Genomic DNA, 25,103 nt, shown 5'->3' with positions numbered 1-25,103 from the left:
AAGGCCTGGGTGCGTGGAGTGCAGGAGGGGTGCCCCGCCTTGTCCCAAAATAAGTTCCTTTCAGCCGGTGTGCAAGAGGCCAGTCCACACACAGAGTCGAGGTATTTGATTTATTGACAGCTCTGCGCAGAGAGCGCTGCTGGGTGAGAAATCCACAAAACCTTCACGACGATTCCCAAAACTTCTCTCTATCATACCATACATTTTAGCAACAAAAGCGCTAATGTTCATCGACTACAAGTTACCTCCTTCTCTTACTAATCAGTAGTCTATCTTCCATTGGTTAATTACTCTCTCGCTTCTGATGCTAATGAGCCCGCATGCTCAGTCTTTCTCTTCCTTTGAGTCGGTGGTCCGTGAGTCGGTCACACATCTCCCCCTGCCGGAATTACGTTCTACCCAGTCACGGCTGCTTCCGCACAGTTTCTTCCTTATCTCGGGAGTTCTACCGCATGTTCTTGTAGCCCGTGAATTCTGCGTTCTTTGTGTCCACTATCAGTGGTAACTCCTTCTTCCCAGGCTTTGTTACCCTCCCCCGAGGTCGGATATCACTGAAACATATCCAGCCCTGAACCTTGACAAGGCAATTCTACCGACAGCTAATTTGTCCTTCTAACGCCGGCGCATCACTCACCGCTTGCTTGGCAGCTGCCTGTTTCAGGGATTAAATCTCCCTTCTTACTCATTAGGCTTGAAAGCTCACAAATATCAGACACAAAGAACATCCTTTCTTAAGAACATTTGTTTACAGATTCCACATTTCGGCAGCAACACCCGCGCACCTGGCGGGCCGGGGCGGGGCCACGAGGCAGCGCGCTCTCTCCCGCGCCGGCGGAGCGCGCATGCGCGGCGAGTCTCCCCGCAGCGCTCGTCGCCTCCTTTGTGAGGGGCGGGCGTGGCCCCGCCCCGAGCGCGGTGCCGGGCGCAGACGGAGCGGCCGCGGCGGCGCCATTTTGCGGCGGTGCGGGAGGCGCGGGCGGGAGGTGGTTGTGGTGGTAGTGCCTGTAATAGCGGCAATAGCGGTAACGGTGGCGGTAACAGCGGCCGTGGGTGTTGTTGCTAATCGGGACTAGCGTCCCCCTTTTGCCCCAGCCCCTTGGCCAGGACTCTGCCGACATGAGCGACGTGGAGGAGAACAACTTCGAGGGGAGGGTGAGTGGCCTCCCCTGCGCGGGCCGTGTCGCGGGGGGGATCGGCCCCGGGGGCGGTGGGTGGCGGCACTCGGCGTCCTCGGGCCTAGCGGGGGTGGGGGCAGCGCAGCTTGGCTCTAAAATGGCTCCTTCGGGCGCCCGAGGCTTGCCTGGGCCGTGGGTGACGACCCGCGTCCCTCTCCGCTGCCCGCGTCTCTCCTCACACGGTCCCTGCTCCCACCGCCCCGGCGGGCTGAGGGCGCCGGCTCCCGGTGCTGCGGGCCGGCCCCTGCCCAGCCAGCGCAGGCTGATCCTGTACAGACAGCGCTGCTGGAGCCCCGGGGTTCCTCCCCGCTGCTCTGCTCCCTTCCCGCGGTCCGGAGCTGCCTGATTGCCGCCGGGCCCGGGGGTCGCTGTCCTGCCCGTTCCCGCTCCCCCGGCCGGGCCGCCGGGGCCTCCTCCCTCCCGAAAGAGGAGGGAGCCGCGGGTCCTTTTGTGCGAGGGGAGCGGTGTCTCCTGGCCGGGAGCTGCCTCGGGCCGGGCCCCCTCCGCCACTGGGGAGCTCCGGCCGTCGTTATTAAACCATTGAAAGTCATCGATCGTGCAGCTGAAGGCTTCCAACGAGCTGCTGTGGCTTTGTAACCTCGTTAGGCCTGTGTCTTCCCTCTGATGGCTGCGGGTTTTCACGTACACGTGTGACAGGTCCCTTCCATTTTTATTGTTTTTGTGGTTTTGGTTTGGGGTTTTTTATTTTAGTGATGATCAAGGCAAGCAGGGATTAGAAGCTGCTTGAAACAGGAACAAAATGTGTGCTCCTCCATCACAATTTACTTTTTTTTTTTTTTTAATTTTGCAGAGGTTTTCTTTTTGTTTGTTCTTTTAAGAGATTTTTTAGAAGAACACCTGAGCATCCTCTCGGTGACTGATGATCCAGTGACAGCAGCCTTGCAGTTACATACATAGCTACTGTCTGGGGAAACAAGCAATAAAATCTTGCAAGAACGGCATTACCTTCCACAAATTATTTTTGCATTACTATTGTTGCCATTTTTGTGGTGATTAAAAAAAAATCCATAGGCTGCAAGTTCTTTCCCTAGCTATGCAGTAACTGCTGCTGCTTCCTCGCGTGAGGTAAACAAACCTTGCCTTGTGTTGATTGCTTGGACAAAAGGTGGCTGTGTAACTAAGCAGTATTGGGGTAAATAAACAGATCTCTGAAGGGGAAACAGCTAAGTTTCAGAAACTTGAGCAGTGAGGGTGCTTGGTTGTTTTTTTCTCTTTTTTAAGATGACAGTAATCTCCCATTTTACAGTCAAGATTTGTATCTTTAAGGATTATTTCCTTGTGTGTATTCCCAGTGTGGGTTATTGTTAGGAAGGAAATTGAGTTAGGTTAGTTGTCAGAACGTCGGTATTGGGCTCTTTGATGGGTCTGTTGTTTTTGTTACAAAGCTGTTGTAGCTCTGTACTTTCAGCATTTCTGCACACCACCTCCTCCCAGATGCAGAAGTAAAATGTTTTGAGAGAACATGAAGTCTGAAAAGTCCTACAGTAGCAGTTTCTGTGACTTCTGCTTATCAGTTGTTCTTTTTTTTTTTTTGTGATGGAAAATTTACCTGTTGGAAACAACTGCTGACTATGTTGAGTCTTCATTTGGAAAACTTCGTTTGTTTTTGCTCCCTACACTGAAAATTCTCAATCAATAAGGCATAACTGAGCATAATGGCAGGTACTTGATTGATTTCTAGTTGGGAGTTTTGTGGTTCTGCTGAAAAACATTTGTAAGCCTTTCTAGTTTTTTTTTCTTCAGTAATACTGCTTCGTTGTGATGGTACTAACATTCTTGAAATAAGGAATTCTATTTCAGAGTAATGCTTTATTTTTCATTTCCATTGGAAGTGCTCAGAGGCATTAATAAAATTAAGTAGCTATAACTTTGAGGCTGTAGTGTTTAGTCTGCTATTCCCAGTTAGACAGGACTGTGTCAGACACTGCATGTCCTGGTGCTTCAGTTTGCTACATCCAGGCACTGGGCACTGAGAGGAAAGCAGAAGTTTTCATTGAGAGAGAGAACTGCAGAAACTGGAAGAAAGTTTGTAAAGAACTTGTTTTCATGGAATTTGGCACGAATAAGAATTCTGAGTACCCTTTCAATTCTTCCATCCCCTGTCAGTTTAAGTGCTAATTAGTGTGATGTGTTTTTAAAAACTGAATGCTGAAAGAGTAAGGGTGTTTTAAGTTTAGTTTAAGGTCTTTTATATTTCATCTGTGTAAATGCATGTTGTCCCAAAAGCACTTCAGTGAAAGTTGAGTATTAGCAGAATTGTTTTAAATGCTAATTTTATCGACAGTAACATACTGTATGTGCTTTGCCTCTATTTATGATTTTAAAATCATATTAATTTATCTGAATAGGCTGTTAGTAATTATGGAAATAACTTTCAATGAAATTGCTTAGTTTGCACTCTTTAAAACTTCCATTTCTAAAGTATTCTGTGTGAAATCATTGTAGAGCTTTTCCTTCTTGAACTCACGTCTTTATTGACTCTTTGTTTTAAAGCACATATTTATCAAATATGCTCAGACTAATCAACGTCTGCTCTGGTTTTGTGTCATTTTGTTTCAACTTGTTTCAAGCAAGTTCAACTTTGTTTCAAGCAAGTTCTTTGTTAAGACTGTGGCTGGTTGAACAGAAGAAAGCCCCCTCCTCAAGCAAGGTGATTTAATAGAAAGAAATTTGCAGAGGAATTAAAGATACAGTGGATGTGCTAGAGCTAAGTTTATGGACATTAAGAATAAAAAAAGATTTTCAATTGTGTTTCTTATCCAGGGACTTGGCTTTGGAAACATCAAAGTATTTTATCACCATTGAATGTTTTTTGTGAGCAGATTAGACAAATGAGGTTTTTTTATCTTTTATTTCTGTCATATGGCAGGCAACTCTTACTTCCTTTCATATTTTTTGTTATTTTTTTATTAGGCTATTGTTTATTTGGTGTTCAATCCGTGGTGCAACTTTAGATGTTTCCCAGAGCAATGGACAGAAGGGAGTCTGAACAAACCTGCACTTCAGTAGCTCCACTTGAAACTTTGATCAGTTTTTTCTGTTGAGCTTCTGGTAACATTTAATTTCTGTAATCTTAACAGTTTAGTAGTTTTCTCCAGTATTAATGTTTTGTTTGTCTAAATAGGCAAAACCTTTTATCAGAACAAAGGTAAAATTCCATTTTACAACTCTGTATTGATTGGCTTCCTTCTAATGGTCCTGCTGTATGCAGGATCTTACAGTGGAATAAATAGTGTAATGTAATAAACCACTTCAGGAAATGCAGGATTTTGCACGTGGCCCATCCTGTTGAAGGAGGATGCAAATTTCATAGGTACACAAGTGGCTTTTGGGTTAGTTTAGCTGGGAAAGTGCCTCATGTTTGCCTCGTGAAGTTTGGATGCAAAATACCTAGATACCTACGGAATTACCCATCTGATCAGCTTTGAGATTATTTCTTTGGCAAAAAAAACCCCAAGGGCTTGCTTAGCTATTGTATTACACCTCTCTCTCCTGCAGTGGCAGCCTGCCACCTCTGTGCAAAGGAAGGAATGTTGCTTCCCACACCTTTTCCAACACGAGCACAATGGACTGCTGGTGCTCAGGGGTTCTGCATTCCCTCGGAGAGAGCTGGGATCACCCTGCAGTGTCTAATGACAGCGTGTGTGAGGTTTTTCTTCTGGAAGCCTGATTTTTCATTTTTGTTGTTTTAATCAAGCTTCATAAATTTTGCATTGTTCTGGACCTTGCCAGCTGGGCAAACCACTCCTTTTGAACACGTTCTTTTTGCTGTCTTCCGTGTGTGGTAGAGGAATGACTACAGAACCCTCCCTGAAAAGGTGATTTTCAAGCCTCAGTGAGAAGATGAGCTTGTAATTTCAAAAAGTTTATTGCTGAAGCCTTTTCTTTCTTTTCATAAGTGGGATCATTGCGAAATACATAAAGTTTGCTTATGTTAGTAACTTGTAAAATATCCATGTCTTCTAGGTAACAACTTAAAAGATACTTTTTATGCAGAAGCTTATTATGTGTACTATTGTCATAGTCATATAGGATTAGCTAATTAAGGGATCCTTTTTTTTAGTATAGTGACAGATCACAGTATGAAACAAAAAGGATTTAACTTCTCTTTTGAGTTTCAAGGAAGATTGGTAGATTCCTGCCAAAATATTATCTTGTCCTCATAAATGAGATGTCACTAGCTTAGCAGTTTTATCCGGTGAATGTGGGCTGCTGCTAAATTCATGTTTCTTTTTTGACTGCTTATATTTTTCTGTCCCCTTTTAATAGAGTTTGACTTAATTTATTTTTTTTAGTTTATGTAGGAGTTTTTAACAAGATTTTTGGAAATGGTATTGCTCAACCACTTTTCCTATCCTTTTCTTTTCACTCCAGGTCAATTGAATTTCACCTGAAATTTCTGTGGGATTTAATATTTTTGGGTGTTTTTTTTCATTTTCTATGCTTTGCTATAGAAAGCTTAGTTTAAACTTATGTCATTATTTTTAGTTAGCATCTCACTCTAAATGTTGACATAGCCTTTCAGTTGCACTCTGAAATTGTAAGGTGAGAGTTAGGGTAAGGCATGACAAGTTCAGGACAGAAGAGCAGTGTGAAAGAACATGAGATTTTGTTTGGTTGGTTTGATAAAGGGATCAGTTGGTCACTTGTTTGTTTTGTTTGTTGTGGGTTCCCCCCCATGTTCTTTATCATACCTTCTTTTGATGGGTGGAAAATGGAAAGAATACTTCTTCAAGACTTGTGCAATTCTCCTCTGCATAAAAGTGTTTAAATGCTTTTAAAACAGTAATGACATTGGAAAGTGGGATTTCTTTTGAAAGACACAAGGAATTTAAGTGCTAGATAGAACTTTTTGATCAGTTAAGCAGTTTTATCATTATGGATGAAATACATGGACTGACTGATGCCTGGCTCAGATGGATCAGCTGAAGTTGTTGGGAGTTACTCGGTGTCGGGGTTTATGTGATCATGGAGTAGTGGGGGTGGAGGAGACATCCTTTCTATGTCACTTTGGTGTGTTACTTCCTGGGAATGAAAGAAGGTAACAAGGATTAAAAATACTCCTCAGTACTCTCTTAAAATGCTTCTAGCTGTGCATTTTATCCGGAGAATCAGTAAAGGAATCTGCAATTTTTTTTTATTTTTGTGTTTGTCTACAATTTTGGCTCCAAGTTCCAATTCTTGGTGAATCATTAGTCCCATTTCCTGGTGTGTATTTGAGGAAACCGCTACATCTTATTCTGAAGAAGCACACTGTTACAACTGAGTTCGGTTTTTTGTAATTACTTTTGGCAGGGGGGAGGGTGTTTGGGGTTTTTTGTGTGGGTGGGTTTTTTGGTGTTTTGGGGAGAGGTGTTCCCTGGAAAAGTGTTATTGGCAGATGCAGGGTTTATTTTGAAAGGGAAGTCTGATCTGAAGAATATTATGAAGTTCTGTTTCTTTTCCTGCAGACTCGAGTGGCAGCAAATTTAGCTAGTTTGTCATGGGGATAGTGAATTATCTGCCTACAAGTTTGCAAGGGTGAAAGTAGTGACTGGACAGCTGCACAATGAAGCCCAAGGCATTAAGATAGGTGCTGTCTGTAGGAAGGTGGTGGGATGAGGAGCTGAGGTTACACTGAGTCTCATCTGTGGCCCTTGAATGACTCAGGGTCTTTAGGACAGAAAGATAAGAAAGTGGTGCTGATGATCCAAAGTGCAACTTTAGTCTTTTCTCTCCTACACAATATTTAGTTTCTGTGGTAATAACAGAGCTGAGATGAGAATGCATGGGTTGCTTTAAGGCTGGTACAAAATTGAGGTATTTCAGTGCATTGGGATAATAGAGTTGTCTGCTTTCTTATGTTAAAGATGACATACTAAGAGTGTTGAGTACTTTTGTCATATGTATTGCAGAATGGATATAAGTGGTTCATGAAGAACAATTGGGTTGGTCTGTGGTGTAGACTAATATACAGCTTGCTAATTGTTTAATTATAGTGGTAAGTAGAGAAGAAAAATTCTTTAAAATCTCTCTTTGTGATTCCTTGAAGCTCTGAATCCCTTAATCCCTGCCTGTAGTTTTGCTGATATAAATATTACCAGGCACATTCTCAGCATCATCCTTAAGTCCTTAAACTTTTGCAAGTTATTGTGGTTCTCTTAGTCTCCTTTAGAAGCATTGTAGGAGTTGTAACTGGGTGAACTATGTAGCATTAGAAGATGAGATGTAATTGCTTCCCAGTGACAGTGTGCAACTGCTCTCAGGTAATCTCTCTTCAGCTGCAGCTTATATCCACAGTTACTTGCTTGAGGAAGTTCAGAATCTCTGAGAATTTACATGGTCCCCTCTGTCACTGCAGTTTTCAAGTTGTGTATTTGTGAATATAACCCATAAGGGACTTAAACAGATAATTTCATGTAGGTTAATTTGGAAGTATGTAATATTTGCTTTTGTCAACTTTACATAGATTTGGTGTCATAGCTGATATTATTAAAGACTCTGTGGGTGGTATTGTAAGATGCTTCAGTGGAATAGCTAAGAACACTAAGCTGACTTGAGCAATTGTGTCCATGGTACTTTTGGCACCTCCCAATACTTGTGGATTGTGCAGATCAGGGGATGGGGTGGGGGTTGTATTTTTGTTCAAGTTTCCAGAGTTCTCGTTCAAGAATTGATCTTTCAGATGTAAAAAGTATGGACAATGCAGTATCCTTATGAAGAAGGAGTGTCTGAGGAGGGTGAATTCTTTCTTTTATATTCAAGGGTGTTTTTTAAAATCTGATGTAACTTTGAATGTGTTTCTTTATTACTGATCATTTTTTACTAGGGAGAGAAATACAAATAGTTCCCAGAGAAATTGGCAGTTGTTGCAAGTGATGACTTATAAAGAGAAGAATTTAAGAGGCTGTCAGACTTTGAAGAGTACAAAGAGGCGAGGTGATAAAAAAACAATGTTAGTGGTTATAAGAGAAATTTTTGTTTATTGCAAACAGTGAATTCCAAATGTCAAGCCACCGAATTTGGTAATATTTACAGGCATGTACATAATTTATTTCAGTGAAGTCCTGTAGTTAGCTCAGTACATAGCTGTCCTCATAAGGCTTGTATGGTCCGCCGTTCACAGCCTAGCTTTGAATTTGGCCTTCATTATTAAAGTTTGGCAGTGCCTGTCATCCTGGTAGGTGACATTCTCCATGAGTCCTTTGTCCTTTTTATTGAGGTAAAGGGGAATGGTAGTGTGGCTGCAATAATTGTTAGTAAGGAGCTTCTCAGGTTCTATTTCTGGTGAATTTACTCTCTGGAAATATGAAGACAGCATCTTTGAAAAAGAACCCCAGCCAAAGGTAGTGAAGAATTTTAACTGCAAAAGAAACTGCAAATGTGGACATGGGTAGAGTAAGAAAGAGAAAAAATTGTGAAGACAGTCAGACAGAGAAATCATGCAAATAATCCTGAAATGTGACACCTGTGGGAGGGGAACTTGGTATGCATTTTTCATTAAGTATTTTGTGAAGTTACAAATGTATATAGCATACTGTTCTGTAGGGGTTTCTATAGCTAAGCTCCCTAGAAATGCTGTACACTATAAAATATGAGGAAATCCTAACCTGCTCTTTGTTTGCTTGTTTTCCTAGTTTTTCTCTTGTGTGCCTTACCATGCAAGAAAAAAACCCCTCCTGTTTTTACTTCTATTGGATTGCTTTAACTATACGGTTCTACATCTTAGTTTATATGGATTATATAAGGAAAACAGGATAACAATGAGGAAGAAAAAGTAGGAAGAATATTAATTTATGTTGCTTATACCTATATGCATGTGTTTTGTGAGTAAGTATGTGCACAGATAGGTTTTGACTGGAAATCTTTGGCCATTCTGTTGAATTGAATGTCTTAGTAATCTGTAGGAGTAAAATTTGGGATATTTAATACTGAGAAGCACATAGTTATTATTTTAGGGGGGGGAATCACTGATATCAACACTTCAATATATTTGTGCTAATTAGTTTTTAGTGTATCTATGTATCTTACAAAAAAATCTCAGAGGGGAGGAGGGTAGCTTTGCAAATGTAGTAAAACACTGAGAACTCAGTAAGCTTATTGTTAGAACATAGACACTTATACAGTTTTAAAGATAATTTTTTTAAAAAGTTGTTTTATAAAATAGTTTCTTGCACTTTACCTGCTGGCTTTTCAATTTGGTAGATAACATCTGAACTCCAGCAGAGTTTTATAATCCCCACGTGCTTAAATATACTAAATGTTCTTTTTCCATTAAGGTTAATGTTCGTGAAGAAATTGAAGAGTTTTTTCCAAGAATGTGGAAGATAAATCAAGATAAAAGAAGGCTAATGAAAAGTATTAAAGATCAGAAAATTAAAATTGAATGGGGGAAAAAATTGAACAGAAGATTGGTCAGATAGAAGCACTTGAATATTTTTTTAAGGCTATAATGAATTGTTTGAATTGGGGAAGAATACACGAAGTATGAAAAATGAAAAACTCAATGAAGAATGAAGAAAAGTAGAAAGCAAGAGTGAAGTAGAATTAAAAGAATCTGGAAGAATGAATGGGTCCTAGGTTAAGTAAATGTATGGTTTATGTTCCAGTGTCTGTATGATCAAGTTGTAGATGAATTTGCATGATTACTTAGTTAATAGAGAATTGGTGATCTGGTTCAAGCAGGGACCTATTTGAGGCAAGCATACAATATTAACAGTGGGTTAGCAAAACGAAATTTGTTTTGGAGGGTATTGCCTAACCATTTGTTTTTCAGGAGCAATCAATATAATAGAATTACTGTACTTTAAATGTTAGGAGTTAGGCATTTACACAACCAATACCATTTTTAATACTGTCTTTTTTGTTAGGAGTCTCGCTCCCAGTCAAAATCTCCAGCTGGGAGTCCTGCTCGTGTAAAATCAGAGAGCAGGTCAGGATCTCGCAGTCCATCGAGGGCTTCCAAACACTCTGAATCGCACTCTAGGTCAAGATCAAAATCAAGGTAAGTTCAGAAAGTTATTCATGTCAACTCAGTGTTACTGCTGTTATTTTGGTGGGTTGGTGAAGTTTCTTTTCCCCTGCTGTAAAAATTACAAACTTTTTGGGACGTATTAACAGGGATGTGTTAATTTGCCTGTTTGTGCTCATACAGGTGGAAAAAGTTGGGAAATGATTTCATGGGTACATATAGAGAAAATGCTATAATTAAGGGTAGCAATGTAGAAATCACAGCTGAAATATGTAGGTTTCTCTTTTCCAGAAGATAGAGAATGGATTGCATTTCAATTTTGTGAAGCTGCTTCCTTCTCCTGAAATTGTTTATGGGGAAATTCCTGTGTGGCCCTCTCCTTTAGGGTGGAGATAAAAAAAGTCAAGTGAGACCTGGTGCAAAGGCATCAGGGTTACATAAAAAGAGTAAGCTGTCTAACTGTTGGAAATACTGGAAAACAGTGTTTGTGAATGTTCTGGACATTCTTTCATTGGAGGCTTTAAAAATATAATCAAAAACTATGTCTTAAATTGGGTGTGGTCCTAATTTTTGAGAGTTTTAATATTTAAATTCATTTTTCAATGTTGCACATGTCTTCTCTGTCGTTCTCTACCCCAAGTATGGATGTGTGGAGGTAAAGCTTTAGAGCTTTCAGGTCTGATGGAGCTTGCATGGATCAGAAGAGAAATGTCTTAGGCTTTTTTCTCTAAATATGCCATAAATATTACCTGGTTTATGCTACCTGTCTTCTCTATTCCCTTTTAGCAACATATTGATGAAAATGGGGAAAGCTACTGAATCTTTCTTTAACCAACCACGAGAGAAAACAGAAAACAGCATTTGTAGCACTAGAGGGGAAAGAGGAATAGTCTTAACGTTGTCTCTCCTTCCCAGTTCTTGGGAGAGATCAGTAATACATCTTCTCGAGCTATACACTTTATACCAGAGCAACTGAAAGGGTTGCTGTGCTCTGAATTGCCAAAGTTCAACTCATTTCTTGCAGTGTTTAGCCAGGTGATTACCTACCTGTTTTAAACAGCTTATTATCAGCAAGGCATTTGCAGGGAAGTGTTTGAGGATTAGAGCAGATGTTTGGGGTTTGCTTTTTTTTTGGTCTGGAGTAATTTTCATGCCTAGACAAACTTTACTTGTAGATATTGCAGCACTGTAGTCCTGCCAGATATTTCAATTTTTCAGTCAAAACAGTACTTTACAGTGTGGCATATCTAGTTTCTGTGCCACTGTGCAGTTGTTACAGCCAAGCTGGTGTAAGTTTAAACTCTGAAATTGCTGAAAGCTGTTGTGAATATAATCCTCAGTGTATGTCAGAAGTACTCTCAAAGAGTTAAAAATGCTGCTACCAAGCAGGTTATTAGAGATCTGTGCAATCTTTAGGTATGCAAGGTAGAAGAAGCTAAATGGATTTAATATTGTAGACACCATCTAAGAAAAGATTTTTCTCTAGAAAATGTACTGTTTAGAGTTCAATGAATGATGGCCATACACCTTTGCCCTGACTGAAGGCTCTCTCTCTGTCGAAGATCCAGGTCCAGAAGACACTCGCACAGACGTTACACCCGCTCCAGATCCCATTCTCACTCCCATAGGCGACGCTCTCGGAGCAGATCGTACACACCAGAGTACCGCCGGCGCAGGAGCCGCAGTCACTCGCCCATGTCCAACAGGAGAAGGCACACTGGCAGCAGAGTATGTCATGTTCAGAAAGGCTGAGTATCGACACAACAATTGCTGCTTGTATCAGGGTAGCCCAGGTTACTGCAGGCTGAGTTAGACCTGCTCGTCTGTCACTGGAGGATGCAGGGATTGGGTGGGAGTGGGGGTTGTGTGTGGAGCAATCTCTGTCCTTACAGGTGAGCGCTTACTTCTTGGGCCTGCAACTAACTGGCAGGGAAGTTGTAGAATTTAATTGAAAAACATTCTATTGCAAGTCAGTATGTGCAGGTATGGTGACATTTGGCTTCAGTGAGCTCTAGAAGTTAAACTGTTCTGATTTTTTTGTTGTTGTTGTTAAAAAAGTATATAACCTTTACAAAAATGAGACCACATCTGTGTATGCTGGCAACCTGAAAGTATTGATAAGATTGGCATAGGGATCCACAGAAGGAAATTCCCAAGTGTTTATTTGCGTATAGAGCATATGTTGAAGATTGCTTGTGATTTTAGGCTTCTGATTGTTTCATTTGATTTACCTTGAAGTAAAGCCTTGTGTTATTAGGTAATAAGTAAATCTTTATAGTAGACTAGAAAAATTTACATTTGTGGAAAGAAGGTGCAGTAAGTCTTTCAAAATATAGATGAGAGGTGTCTCTGTATGAGCAGGAGGAAGTACAGCTACACCAACCAAAATCTAAAATACTAATCCTGTCATTCCGAAATTTCTCCTTGTGTCCTTCTTTGTAACAGCAGAGTGGTTGGGGTTGAGAATTGGAAAGCAATTTTGCCACTTCTTTTGTTGTAGAGAGAGCTTGCATACTGGGTTGATGGGAGGCAGTACAAAAACCTAATACAGAAGTTGCCCTTTAGTCATCCACAATCATTTTAGGCCTTCCAGTGGTGATGCAGTTGTCACTTGGCACTTAGGGTCTGCAGACTGATCTCAGTAGTCTCTTGCCTTGGAAGAATTCATGGAGTTTAAGTGTAAGAGGGATGTTAAAAACATATGGATGTGGGGAGGAATTTACCTGAACAATTATTTGAATGACAGATTAATACTTACAGGATTTTAGTAATAAAATTAGTATAGTTGCCAGTGCTGTTGAAATATGGAGTAAAAAATACATATCTTTGTGTGTATAGTTCAAACTTTTGAGTTACAAACTGCCAGGTCTTGTGCTCTTTAGCGCTTTAGTGTGGAATTGCAGAATATTCATGTCTTAAAACAGAAGTTTGAGCTTTGACAAATGGAAAGAAAGGAACTTAAAATATATGAATAGTGCAGGCATCTTATTTTCACAACAGGTTCCTGGGCAAATGTGCTCAAAAAAATATGACAAAGGATCTAAACCTTTTCAGTCTTTGAATCAGGCTGAAAAGCAGGCACTGAGGCAAAAATTATAATTCATAGATTACTTACTGAAACTGAAATACAACTTTCATTTGTGTCAGCTTCCAGTTGTTATTTTGGCAGAAACAATAAATCTCTGTGCTTGTTGCTGGTGTTTTAAATTGCTGCATCTGGTAGTACAGGTGCCAGACACCTAACTGAAAAACATGAAAAACGTTTTGATCAGAATAATCTTACAGAGGATTTGGCATTAGATACAAATTCTCTGGCACGTAAAGAAATTTTGAACCTAAAAGAGAACTTGTACCTTGTACTATTACATATTCGACTTTGTCTAGATGAAGTGAATTTTTTTTAAGTATCCCACATCATGATAGAGAGTGAAGAGTTTTGTGCTAAAGAAATATGCATGCTGTTGGATTACAGTTTCACAGAACTGGCCTTCAACAGTTGTTGCTCTCTAGATGAAAGAATCAGGTGCCTTTCATCCAGTTTACAAGTGGAAAGATTAACTTACAAGTGTAAATATTGACTTTCAGTATATTGGATAGGAAATACTGAGGCAGAGGAAGTTTCAGTCGGAGCTAGATTATAGTTCATTGCCTGTGCTGAGGAGCTCAAGTGCTCCCGTGCAGTGTGGGCAGCTGGAGGCACTGTGCACTCATAGTGATGACCATGCAAGAGGGCTGAAGGTGGCAGTTCAGGCTGGCTGACCTGTCTGCAGCACAGATTTGTGTGTGCTGTCTGCCCCTTGGTCGTTTAAATATGAAATACTAGCAACATGGGTTCCTCTTGTTCTGTAGCTTTTCTGTATATCAGAATGATAATTTTTATCAACTGTTTTTTACCAACATGAGAAACTTGTCCTGGTCTTTTTTCTAAAATTAAAACCATTGAAAGTAGTTGCTTTTTGAAACAATCTTACAATTAGAATGATAACTGTTAATGTGTTGAACTGTGTATTACCTGTTTAGTTTTCTTCAGATTAAATTTTTTATAATTGATAATTTTTGGATATAAGAATATTCAAATGTTAATAATTTTTTAGAAACGAAAACTAATGGGAGTTGAACATTTGTGTTACCAGGCTAATCCAGATCCTAATACCTGTCTTGGAGTGTTTGGTCTCAGTTTGTACACTACCGAGAGAGATTTACGTGAAGTCTTCTCCCGTTACGGACCTCTCACTGGTGTCAATGTGGTTTATGATCAGCGGACTGGACGATCAAGAGGATTTGCTTTCGTTTATTTTGAGAGAATTGATGACTCTAAAGAGGTAAATGCATGCTTTGCTACTTTTTTCAGGTGTGCTCTTTATGCATTATCTTCATTAACTGTCTGTAAAAAAAGACAACAGGTTTTTGAGTGTGTATTCACTAGCAGATTCTCACCCTGAGATTAATTTTAAATCCTTTGTTCAAGCAATGTGGCAGTTCTAAACAAATGAAGCATTTGAGTTCAGGTACATGGGCAGATATTGAGCATAAGCTTATGCTCAATATCTTAAATATCATATTAAATCACCAATGAGCTCTGGACTTTGATTTTAGTCTGTTACTTCAAAATGCAAATAAATCTTAAAGGCTTCTATATCCCAAGTATTTCTGAGACATTTTGGAAGTTAAAGTTTTACATTGTTTTCTGAATGAAAATTCTGGTGATTCCTTGTGTATTTTCTCCTTTTAGGCATGTTATTGTACATTTGAAAAACAGTGGGGTTTGTCTTGATTTGTGCCTTGGTCAGTTGCTTTCCTGGTTGTTTAACAGATAGCTGTTAATAGCCAAACTGAGTTGTTAGTATAATGGATCTGTAAGGAAAGAATCAAAGAATATGAACAGCAGCCTGTGTTATGAGCCACCACAATTTACATTAAGCAATAGTTTTTTTTACCCCTATAATGATACTGTGAACTTTACCACGTTTACTGAAATTAGTAGATAAAGTTGCTATTAAAAGTAAAGACACCCTCTAAAAACTATTTAAGGTCTGCATTGTGTGCATCTCTTTCTTTGGGACAGACTTCATCTTGTTCATGGATTAATAGGTTTGGGCAGATGTGCTGTTTGATTCTGTGTGCATTTGCCAGGTTTTATTTATAAGGAGATATTAAATACAACTCCTCTTTATAGATCATTTGATATTGAAGGCAGGGAGGATGACAGCTCTGGAACCTATCAGGAGTTGAAAAATAAGAATGCTGCTGCTCCTTGATGATAATTAAATGAAAGAAAACTTAGATTACTTGATTGAACTAAGTTCTTGTGTTTGACTTCTGGTATGATCCAGAATCAGTTTATGGGAAGAGTAGTCTTGTAGATGTATATATGTGTGTTTGTTGCAAGTTATAGAGGTAAGTAAAAGGACACCAAGCTTCCTTTAGTGTCCCTTCTGTATTCTCCTGCAGTCTCAGTTGGAGAGGTTGGTCGAGAGATTAATGGGATGGATAGCTGTATATCCATCTGTCTTTGATGGCCTGCTCTGTACTGACTTCTAGACTTGTATTTCTTTGCACACTGAATTTGTTAGGATTTTGAAAAAGTGGCTATTTTGTAAAACATTTTGCATCTGAAATATTTGCACAGTATTCCTTGGCACATCCATGTACCAGTCTTGTCTGCTGGTACAGCTATTTTTCTTTTATTTATTTATTTATTTTTTTTAAAGCTTCATATGTCCTTAGAGGTAGGTTTTTCTCCCTGGTTGCCACGGGCAATGGTCATGCGTGATACCATGCATTTCTTAAAATGTTCCATGTAAATAGCATGAAGTAATTTGTTTAGCATAAAGCTGTTTTGGCAGATGCTATGAAACTGGAATGCAAAGGAAAGCAAAAAGAGATGTTACTTCCATTCAGAAATGCAGAAGTAAAGATTAGGGCCTTAAGCAGGAACCAAAATAATTTGGAATGTAATTAAACCCATTTTTCTTTTCTCCAACGGATCGGAGCCTGAAAAGGGGGAAAGGATGCAAACTCTCCCAACACCTGGAATTTAAATAACTGAAATATTTTGGCAAGAAGGACAGAAGCAAAACTTGTTTATTTGACTTATTTCATGAACCTTGAGGACAGATTTGAAGATGACAATAAGTGGCAGCTGGTGTAGAAAAAGGGGAGATATATAAAGTAAGTAGATACAGACATATAGCTAGACAGCTGTAGGTGTGAAATTTTGCTGCAGTCCCTGTAGAAGAACACTGAAAGAAATGTAGCATTCTGTGTTTGGAAGATATGCATACTCAACTTTTCAGACTAAAGGTAATGACACTTGAATTACTTCTGTTCTGAATAACTAACTCCTCTTAAAAATAATAATAATTTTTAAAATTCCAACCAACCAAAAACCATAACCAGAATCCCAAACCTTCAACATCCAAAACATCTAAATAAAGAGATGATATATTGAACTAAATTACAACCCCATATAAAGATAGATAGATTAAATGAGAGTAGAACTCTAGAGAATCTAAAGTTGGATTTTTCATAGTCTCTGCTATTGCCCTTCAGGAAGGCTAGCATAGGGAAGCTTCTCAGCAGACCTGCTCTGAAATACAGGTAATACTAAAATTTTACATCAAATTAATTGTGAGTAGTTATGTTTAAGCTTTCATAACTTAAAGATTAATTACTGTCAGTTGTGCATGGATTCTCGTGCAGCTAAAAATCCCTCAGGATCTTTGTCATCCTACCACTTTTACAAACTGGATCAGTTATTGAACTAGTTAAAGTGTTGCTGTGAGTCGTGATTCTGAAACCAAGTTGTGCAGTGGCCATATGGTGGTAAAGACATTTTAAGTTGTCAACTAGATCGATGTATTGGAACTCCAAAGACAATGTAAAATAGCATTTCTTAAAGGTGATACTTCTCAGTGTCCTAAAAATACAGAAGGGGCAGTTTTAAAGTGTATTTTTACTTTAACTGTTTTAAAATTTCAGATTATGACACCATAGCAGCCTTGTTGTTAGCTGTTCCATGAGCATCTTGATTATAAAGAGGAACAGAAGCTTAGCTTTTGATAACTACTACACAGAGAAGCTGCCAAAGCATCACAGTAGCTTCAGACATTCCACTACAACAAGACTGAGAAAGAAGTTTTCAAAGCATGTGTCCAGTCCAGGAGATTTCTTATAGAATATGTTCTATTCAGTTTGAAACCCTGCCAAGGTTAAGATGAAACTTCATGATCAGACAGAAGGTTCCATTTCCATCAGATGTCTTTTATTGCATAGTGTTTGCAAAATAACACTCGACTGGATTCTTAGGTTTTGATCCATATTGAAGATGCTGTGGACACTGTCTTCAGTTCAAAGTGTGATAGCAGACAGTAAATGTCAAGGACTGATGGATGTCTAGGAAACAACTGATGAATGTCTAATGATTGTATGGGAACCTGAGGATTTGCTGTGCCAATGTTCTTGTCTGTCAGCTTGTTCAAAGCCTGTTTGAAAAGCTTTTGTCATTATGTGCCTGTTTTTAGAATGGGTATATAGTGGGTTTAATTTATTGTAAAGTCATTTTATTTCAAGAAGTTGTTGGTTTTTTAAAAATATTTAGTATTGCTTTTTTGCCTTAGGTGGTGCAGTGTCTTGTCTTAGCCACCCTTTTCCAAGTCCTCAGAATGTGCAAGTCCTTTGTGTGTGCACCATGCAAAGGGCAATATCTGTAAACATCTGTTCAAGACTTGTTTCTCACACTCTCTTACGTAGTCTTCAGTGTTGTAATATTGTTTTGCAATGTTTTCACAAAATCATAGAGGATATTCATCTGCCCATCACATAAGGACTTTCCTCCTGTGTTTAAGAGGATTATTAACTTCTGTGTACTAGGATGAGAAAAAAATAGGTTGATGGAGGAGTTGATTGTGTCAGGGTCTTACTTAACAGTAAGTTGATAAAATCATGAGTGAAAAGTGCTGGCTGTTCTAGGGACGTGGTTCTTACTACAGTTACCAGGGATGTCATATGCTGCTAAACCAGCTTCTCAGTAGCTCAGACTGTGAAGTGTTAGTTGTTTAAACTGAGGCTACTATGAATGTACTGTCTGTAGGAGGAACTCATCTAAGAAGCATCAGCTACAGCAGCTGTTGGCAATATGGAATTTTCTAATGCTAGTTAGATGTTCTTCAAAAAGTTTTGAGCTTCTTTTCAGAACCTTTTTCTGAAGTGCTGTTCATTAACAATCAACACAAACCAGTAACATCATTCAGTTGTCAAAAACCAGAATAATAATGGAGTTTATCAGTTCAGCTTGAAAAACATAAAATGTGTGGTGCAAGCAGACTAGCTTAGAACCAATGTTATTGAACAAAACTCCCATGGCTTGTTGAAGAAATGGTTTAAGTATTGTTCGTGGTATCAAAAACAACCCTTGATATACCAGAAAAGAGCACTAGAAGGTCTCAGATGTTTGGAATTACAAGTTACAGACTTCTGGAGACTCTGAAATACCATGAAGTTGCTAATACTTGCAGGAACATCCAGTTCTTCATTCTGGTTCTCTAAAATCCTGTTTCTCTTGACTGTGAAGCTCTAAAGTATGCTTTAAAAATAATACATTGAATCCATCAATGCTGAAGCTCATAATTGTATATGTTTAAAAGTTGTCATTGAAATCTCAAAGTAGAGAATGTAAACTGAATGTTGTTTGAAAGTGAAATGGATACTTGAATTGAACGTGGCAGACTGCAGCAAGTGTAAAAAGATAAGTTTCTTTGTTAATTCCATCAGATTTTTTTTTTCAGAATTTTTTTCAGTTCTCAGTAAATCCAGAAGTGAATGAGTAATCAATTACTGGAGGGGGGAATCTAATCCATTGTGTCTTTCATCCCTTGCTGTACCTGTGATGGAATGGAGATGATGTTTTTTTCAGTGTCATTAAATGCAGTGGACAAGATCTTCAAGTAAAAAACAAACAAAGAAACCCCCAAAACTACAGTGAGGAAAAGAAAAGGCAGTACTTTGTGAGGTTATTTTTAAGTTGTGAGAACATATTTTTAAAATAAGTCACAATATAAACTGCTTGTGTTTGGCTATTTAAGCATATTCAGTCTGTATGTTGTTAACTTCATAGTGATTGAAAGTTATTGAAACAGTTACCTTAATTTTTTAATAACTAATAAAAACTAATACCAGCCACCCATGTAAGTTTGCGCATTTAATTTCCAAACTTGTTTTACTCTATCTACCTAATTGGTCATACATGTAGAAAACAGTATATATTGCATTAAATATCAAATGACCTTGAAATCTTTCTTAAATTTATTGCTTTCTGACTTTTTTGAGCCACTGGAGATGATACTGTAGTTCAGGAACTGCCCATTTGGTGAAATTAACACCTTATAGATAATCCGTTTTCTTCTTATGGATAGTCTGCTGAAGGTTTAAAACTCCAAAACTTTAAAAATGTGATCCAAGATTGAACCTATGCCATTCCCAGTCCTAGTTCGGTGTTCTGACTGCAAACATGTAGGTGTGTATTCTAGCCTACAAAAATCAAGTTTTTGATAGAATTTGCAACTAGAATTATTATTAGATGTTTATAGGAATGCTGTGTTCTTGCTTACTGTCCTCTTGCAAAAGCCATGCACATCTTTTAACAACATTCAGATATTTGGAAAATAATCTAGGTTGTAATAAAAATAGATTGACTGTTTAAAGACTGCTAAGAGGGTATTGTGTGTCTTAAAATCTAATATAATTTGATTTTTTTCTTTTTAAAGTTTCATTTCATCATTTTAAACAGTATTTGAGAATTTATTGAACAGTATTTGAGAATCTGGTGTTTTTAGAGAGAATATGCAATTTTTTCTCTTTGACACTGAAATATTCTTAACACGGCAGTCATGCACACCCAAAACCATCAAGAAAAGGAAAGTGAAATTTGTTTTGAGTATGACATGCAGTAAGAAAATTTTGTGAAACCCCAAAACTTTCTTGTAAACTACTTTAACTTTCAATAAAGCACAGAAGTGGCAGTGATTAGGATCACTTGCATATATTTCCAACCTTCATACAAAATAAATACTGTTGTATCAGTTACATGAACACAGGTTTTCAGAGAGGGCTTTTTGTCATCTTGCAGCAGTCCTTACCTAATAATGTCAGTACTAATGTAAGTACTTGACTTCAGAGACCTGAGGTGTGCAGTTAAGAGTGGTGCAGAGAATCTTCTCTTTAGAAGCAATTTCCAGTTGCTAATTACTGAATTTATGAGTGATCTATACTATTAATTGTAGGTTTTGGCCTTTCTGTTTGGGGATGCAGTCAGAACTATGAGGCTTTATTGTTTTTGTCTATCTATTAAAGATTTTCTCTATTTTAAATTTTTTTAGTTGGCAATTAAACCTAACAGCTGTAAAAGGAAAATGTTTTAATATTTGGTCAGACATTAGAAATTATGACCAGGGTGTCAGGAGTTCTGTGCAGTCTGGTAACCATGATCTTTATACACTGAAATGTAACACATTTCCTGGTATTTCTAAAACAAACAGCCAGCTCTCAAAATTAATTCTTCATTTCTCTTGCTGGTATGTTGGTCTTCTCTATACTGCTCCCTCTGTCAAAGAATTCTTCCTCTGGAAGAGGTGTTTGTTGGCTTAACTGAATAAGACAAACACGCCAGATGTTCTGGATTTAGGGTGACTTCTTGTCAGCTAAGCTTATTATTCTGAAAGTTGTTGACTGGATTTGAAAATGCCATGCTGCAGAAAATTTCTTACAATTAAATTTACTGCATTTCCAGAAAGATGTGTTTCATCACAAAGGTAATTTTTCAGCCAGATATTTGCAGCCTTCATTGTTAGGCTTATGCACGCACAGATTTATTTTCATTTATATCATCCTTGTGGGGAAAAAAAAGGTGTTAAGGCTAGAAGACTCAAGCTGAGGAATGTGTTTTAGTCACAAAATATACCTGAGTGTATATTGAAAGACTTGAAATGCTCTTTGCTGTGCCTTGCAGTTGGCTAAATGTAGTTAGGTTTGTACAGGAACACAAATCACTAGGTGGCGATATAGTATGGACACAAACAGCGTTACTAAAATACTAACTCTCAATAAATACATCAGTGATCATCAGTCGCCTCCAGTTTGGACACAGCAGTTAAATCATATGGATATCAGGTTTCTGTATCTCCTTTACAATTGGTGTGTAAGTTCAATGAGGCTCTTGTTAGAGTTGAAATTTTTGAATAAATGCTTCATTATTAAAAAGAAGAAAAAAAGTTCTCTGTTTAGAGCCACCTTCATGTTTTGAGGTTGTGTCTTGTTTTTTGTAGATAAAAAAAATAGCAAAGTGGTTATGTTCTTTAACTCAAGATTGTAACAGTGTCTCTTCTCCAGACATGAAAAATTAAAATAATGTGTATTGGACTAAGTGCTGTGCTTAGTGTTGAGAAGCAAGTGGTGTGTATTGGTATTTCAGGGATTCTATAGCAGATAACAAAAGCTATTAAAATTCAAAAAGCAAATTTAAAAAAAAAATCAAGTCCATCATTAGCTTTTAAAATTAATTGTGGATTTGTTGGGGTTTGGGGTTTTAGGTTATTTTTGCATGAATGTAAGTCTCAAAAGTTCACTGTGCTCCTTTGAATAACATACTTTGATGGTTTGAGTTTGTGAAAGGCCATTGTATTGATTCTCAGAGTGGTGGAGCTGGGGCTGGAACACCCAGCGAGTGCGTGCAGGGGCTGCGGGCAGTTCTGAGCGCAGAGCCTTGTGTGTATCCCTTAAGCGAGCTCTATTGTGAGAGGGAGTGGGGAGGAAGGTTGTAATTAGGTATCCATGTAGGCTGAACCCGCCATTTTACTAAGCTCTGCTGAAGTAGGTCCTTGTAAGGGAGATGGCAGGAGGCTGGGAGAGCATGAAATGGCAGCCGACGAGCAGTAATCCGGCCATATGCACCCTACAGGAAGCCACTGTTTTGCAGAGCTTTTGAATCCGCCCGTCCCCTCTGGGGCAGAGACGGTGCTGGGAAAGATGCAGCTTTCAGAAAAAAGCTGGTTTGACTTTCAGTTTGCCTTTCAGATGGGTAGAAGATAAAGTCTAGGGAGAGTGGCTGTGTTAGTGGTTAGCCTGTGCTCCCTTAAGCAGGATTGAGAATCGCATTAGTTCGGCCCCCCAGTGCAGCCCTGTAACACCACCGGCACACAGGCATGGGGACAGGAGATGAGCCAGTCGCCACAGTGGGGCACTAGTAACCACTCTAAACAAGACCAGTTCCGGGCTTGTTTTTCTGGTGGAAAATAATGTGTTTGTACATAGCCTTCCATAGTTACCAGTAGGTCTTTTACTTGCAGATGTCACATCCCTGTTGCTTGTCTCTCCTGCAGGCAATGGAGCATGCAAATGGAATGGAGCTGGATGGCAGGAGGATTCGAGTGGATTATTCAATCACCAAAAGAGCACATACACCCACCCCAGGCATCTACATGGGCAGGCCAACACAGTGAGTTCAGTGGATTTAAACTAATGCTAGATTCTGGTTGAAGAAATTACTAACATACACCTCTTAATCCTACTGTTGTTTATTGTATCTTGATTTGTAGAAATATTGAAGGACCTGTTAATAAAAAATAATATTCAGCATGATCAATTAATGTATCCTTAGCCTGCTGAAATACTAAGGTGCCCATTTGCCTTTGACTTTGATGGGAATTAACACCAAATCCCTCGTTTTTCTGAGAGATTTTGAACATGTTTTTATTTAACTTCTTTGTAGTATATTTTTGTGATACAGTCTTAAGCATCTGATTTACTACAAGACCACTTAAAAAATATTTTAAATAATTTATATTTATCTATCTAATAATTTAACTCAAGATGAAGACTAGATATATGAAGGGGGTTTTGTTTTTGTTTTTTCTTTTCCCCTAATAGCAGTGGAGGAGGTGGTGGCGGTGGAGCGGGTCGTCGCCGGGACTCATACTATGATAGGGGGTATGACAGAGGATATGACAGATATGAAGAATATGACTACAGATACAGGTACCTTATCTTTATTTCATTTCTGTAACAGTGGATTTGTTGGAAAGTCAGATGACAAAACATACTCAGTTTGTAGCAATATTCTGCATACATGTCTGTTATGTGTTAGAGCCTCATTCCCTTGGGTTTTATGGGACTGAAGTAGTCAGAATCTTCAGTGTTTTATGTAATTGGGTTTTTCTGTTGGGCAAGGGGTTAATTTTGCTATGTTAAGGAGGTGTAGAGCATGTATCCCAGGAATCAAGTGGACAGATAAAAAGGGAACTTATTTTTCTATGCTGTATATAGAATCAGGGACAGCTGATACACACTGCTGTTTAAAAAGGGATTATTTGTAGATGGGATTTTTAATGCTTGACATTTCATAACCATCTTGCTGTTTTGAAAGTTATCTGGTTTCAGAGAATGTTGTTCAACAAGAATTGTAGGCATCTGGGAAAGCACTTTATGTGTTTGTAAGGCTAGTGAGAGTTTATTAAATTCTTTGTCTGGGAATATCTTAGAGTTTAAACACATCAAATAGAGAAATATAAAAGCATTTGTTAAATAACCATAAGCCACAGCCAAATAAAGCAGAAATCATTCATGCAGGCCAAGTCTTTCAGTGCTAAGGAAGTGGTTCTGTTCTGTAGAAGTGATGTGAATAAGGCTCCTTTCATAATGGATGTTGTTTGGTTTCTTTTTTAATTTCCTTTAAAGGAGACGATCACCATCGCCTTATTATAGTCGATACCGATCGCGATCAAGATCCCGTTCCTATAGTCCAAGTAAGTAAATACAAGTGAATAAACAGGATCTGGCTGACATAAACATTGTTATATGAATTGATCAATGGGAATTCTGAATGTGAAAGCAAAAAAAGCTGGACACAGTTAAGTTGAGAAAATGTGTACAGTTAGTTTATGATGGTGTAATTAGTAATTGTGTCATCTTTTGTTTTTTCCAGGGCGCTACTGAAGATCAGAAGAGTTACAGTTGAGGACTTGATTTTTAAATACAAAGTTCAGATCTTTAGCCTCCCTACTGCTTTCCCTTCGATTTTCCCTTTCTTGTCCTCCTTCCAGCTCTTTCACAAGTCTTTGGTTCATTTAGAATATACATATTTTCAGTTGAAGTATTCCTATTTTCCACCCCTTCTTATTGTAATACTCTTAAATATTGTAATTGTTGTAGTTTTTGTGTAGTAAAACATCTTGAGCAAAAAAATAGAAAACCCCAAAGTGCTGATACATTTTGGAAGTCATTCCTATTTTATTTCTAAAACAGTTGGACTCCTGACTAATCAGAAGAGAGCATTGATATTTTTAAAGCTTGCATGTCATATGTAGTATACACACTCGGATACTTTAACATAAACCTGCATTTCCAAGTAACTTGTTAATCTTTCTGTTAAAATGTTTACCTATTACTTTGATAAACAAGTAATGACTTTGAGTCTTTTCTGTAATGATAAATTTGCTTAGATAGCCCTGAACCAGAGGATTTTTAAATTTTTTTTTTTGTCAAGTAGTTGCTTTGAAAGTAGACTATTTGAGCTAGATCAGAGTTTGGTATTTGACTGACTGGGAGAATAGATCCCTGTACACTCAAAATTAAGGCTGTGTGTTTTATAGAAAAAAGTTTCTGGATTGCTACGCAGTGGATAACAGTTAAAATTGAAATTGTTAAATTCCTGGGGTCTTTGTGGTACTTCATTGAATATTTCCTCTTAATTGGTGCAAGAGAAAAATATTTATTGAACATAGCAATTAGTTATATAATTTGCTGTTCATGAAAGAAAAAGTGGCCAACTTTGTGGTATTGAAATAATGATGGAGCAAGTTTTGTTTCCAGTCCTTTTTGAACTTTTGGAAGTATGGATGGAAAAACCTACAGCTATGTGTAAACATTTTTGTTTCCCCCTCAATAAAAGTTAAGTCCACTGATAA

At 38.5% G+C, this 25,103-nt stretch overlaps 1 protein-coding gene across 3 annotated transcripts; it reads left to right on the top strand.

Annotated features, from left to right (window-relative positions):
• Window positions 1-931: 931 nt before the first annotated feature.
• On the top strand, window positions 932-25,103 carry TRA2A (transformer 2 alpha homolog). 3 transcript variants are annotated; one of them, XM_064704480.1, is made up of 8 exons: window positions 932-1,152; window positions 10,046-10,179; window positions 11,715-11,874; window positions 14,280-14,468; window positions 22,521-22,636; window positions 23,068-23,175; window positions 23,875-23,942; window positions 24,122-25,103. In XM_064704480.1, exons 1-8 carry the CDS (start codon window positions 1,117-1,119, stop codon window positions 24,130-24,132), a joined length of 822 nt encoding a protein of 273 aa, XP_064560550.1. In that variant the 5' UTR covers window positions 932-1,116; the 3' UTR covers window positions 24,133-25,103. The 3 variants fall into 3 exon arrangements, with proteins under 3 accessions (XP_064560550.1, XP_064560548.1, XP_064560549.1); XM_064704478.1 differs by having other exon boundaries at window positions 11,709-11,874; XM_064704479.1 differs by having other exon boundaries at window positions 936-1,152; window positions 11,709-11,874; window positions 23,071-23,175.

This window comes from Zonotrichia leucophrys, chromosome 2, assembly GCF_028769735.1.
Source record: "Zonotrichia leucophrys gambelii isolate GWCS_2022_RI chromosome 2, RI_Zleu_2.0, whole genome shotgun sequence".
Lineage (NCBI taxonomy): Eukaryota > Metazoa > Chordata > Aves > Passeriformes > Passerellidae > Zonotrichia > Zonotrichia leucophrys.
This window is presented reverse-complemented; position numbering and strand designations above follow the sequence as displayed.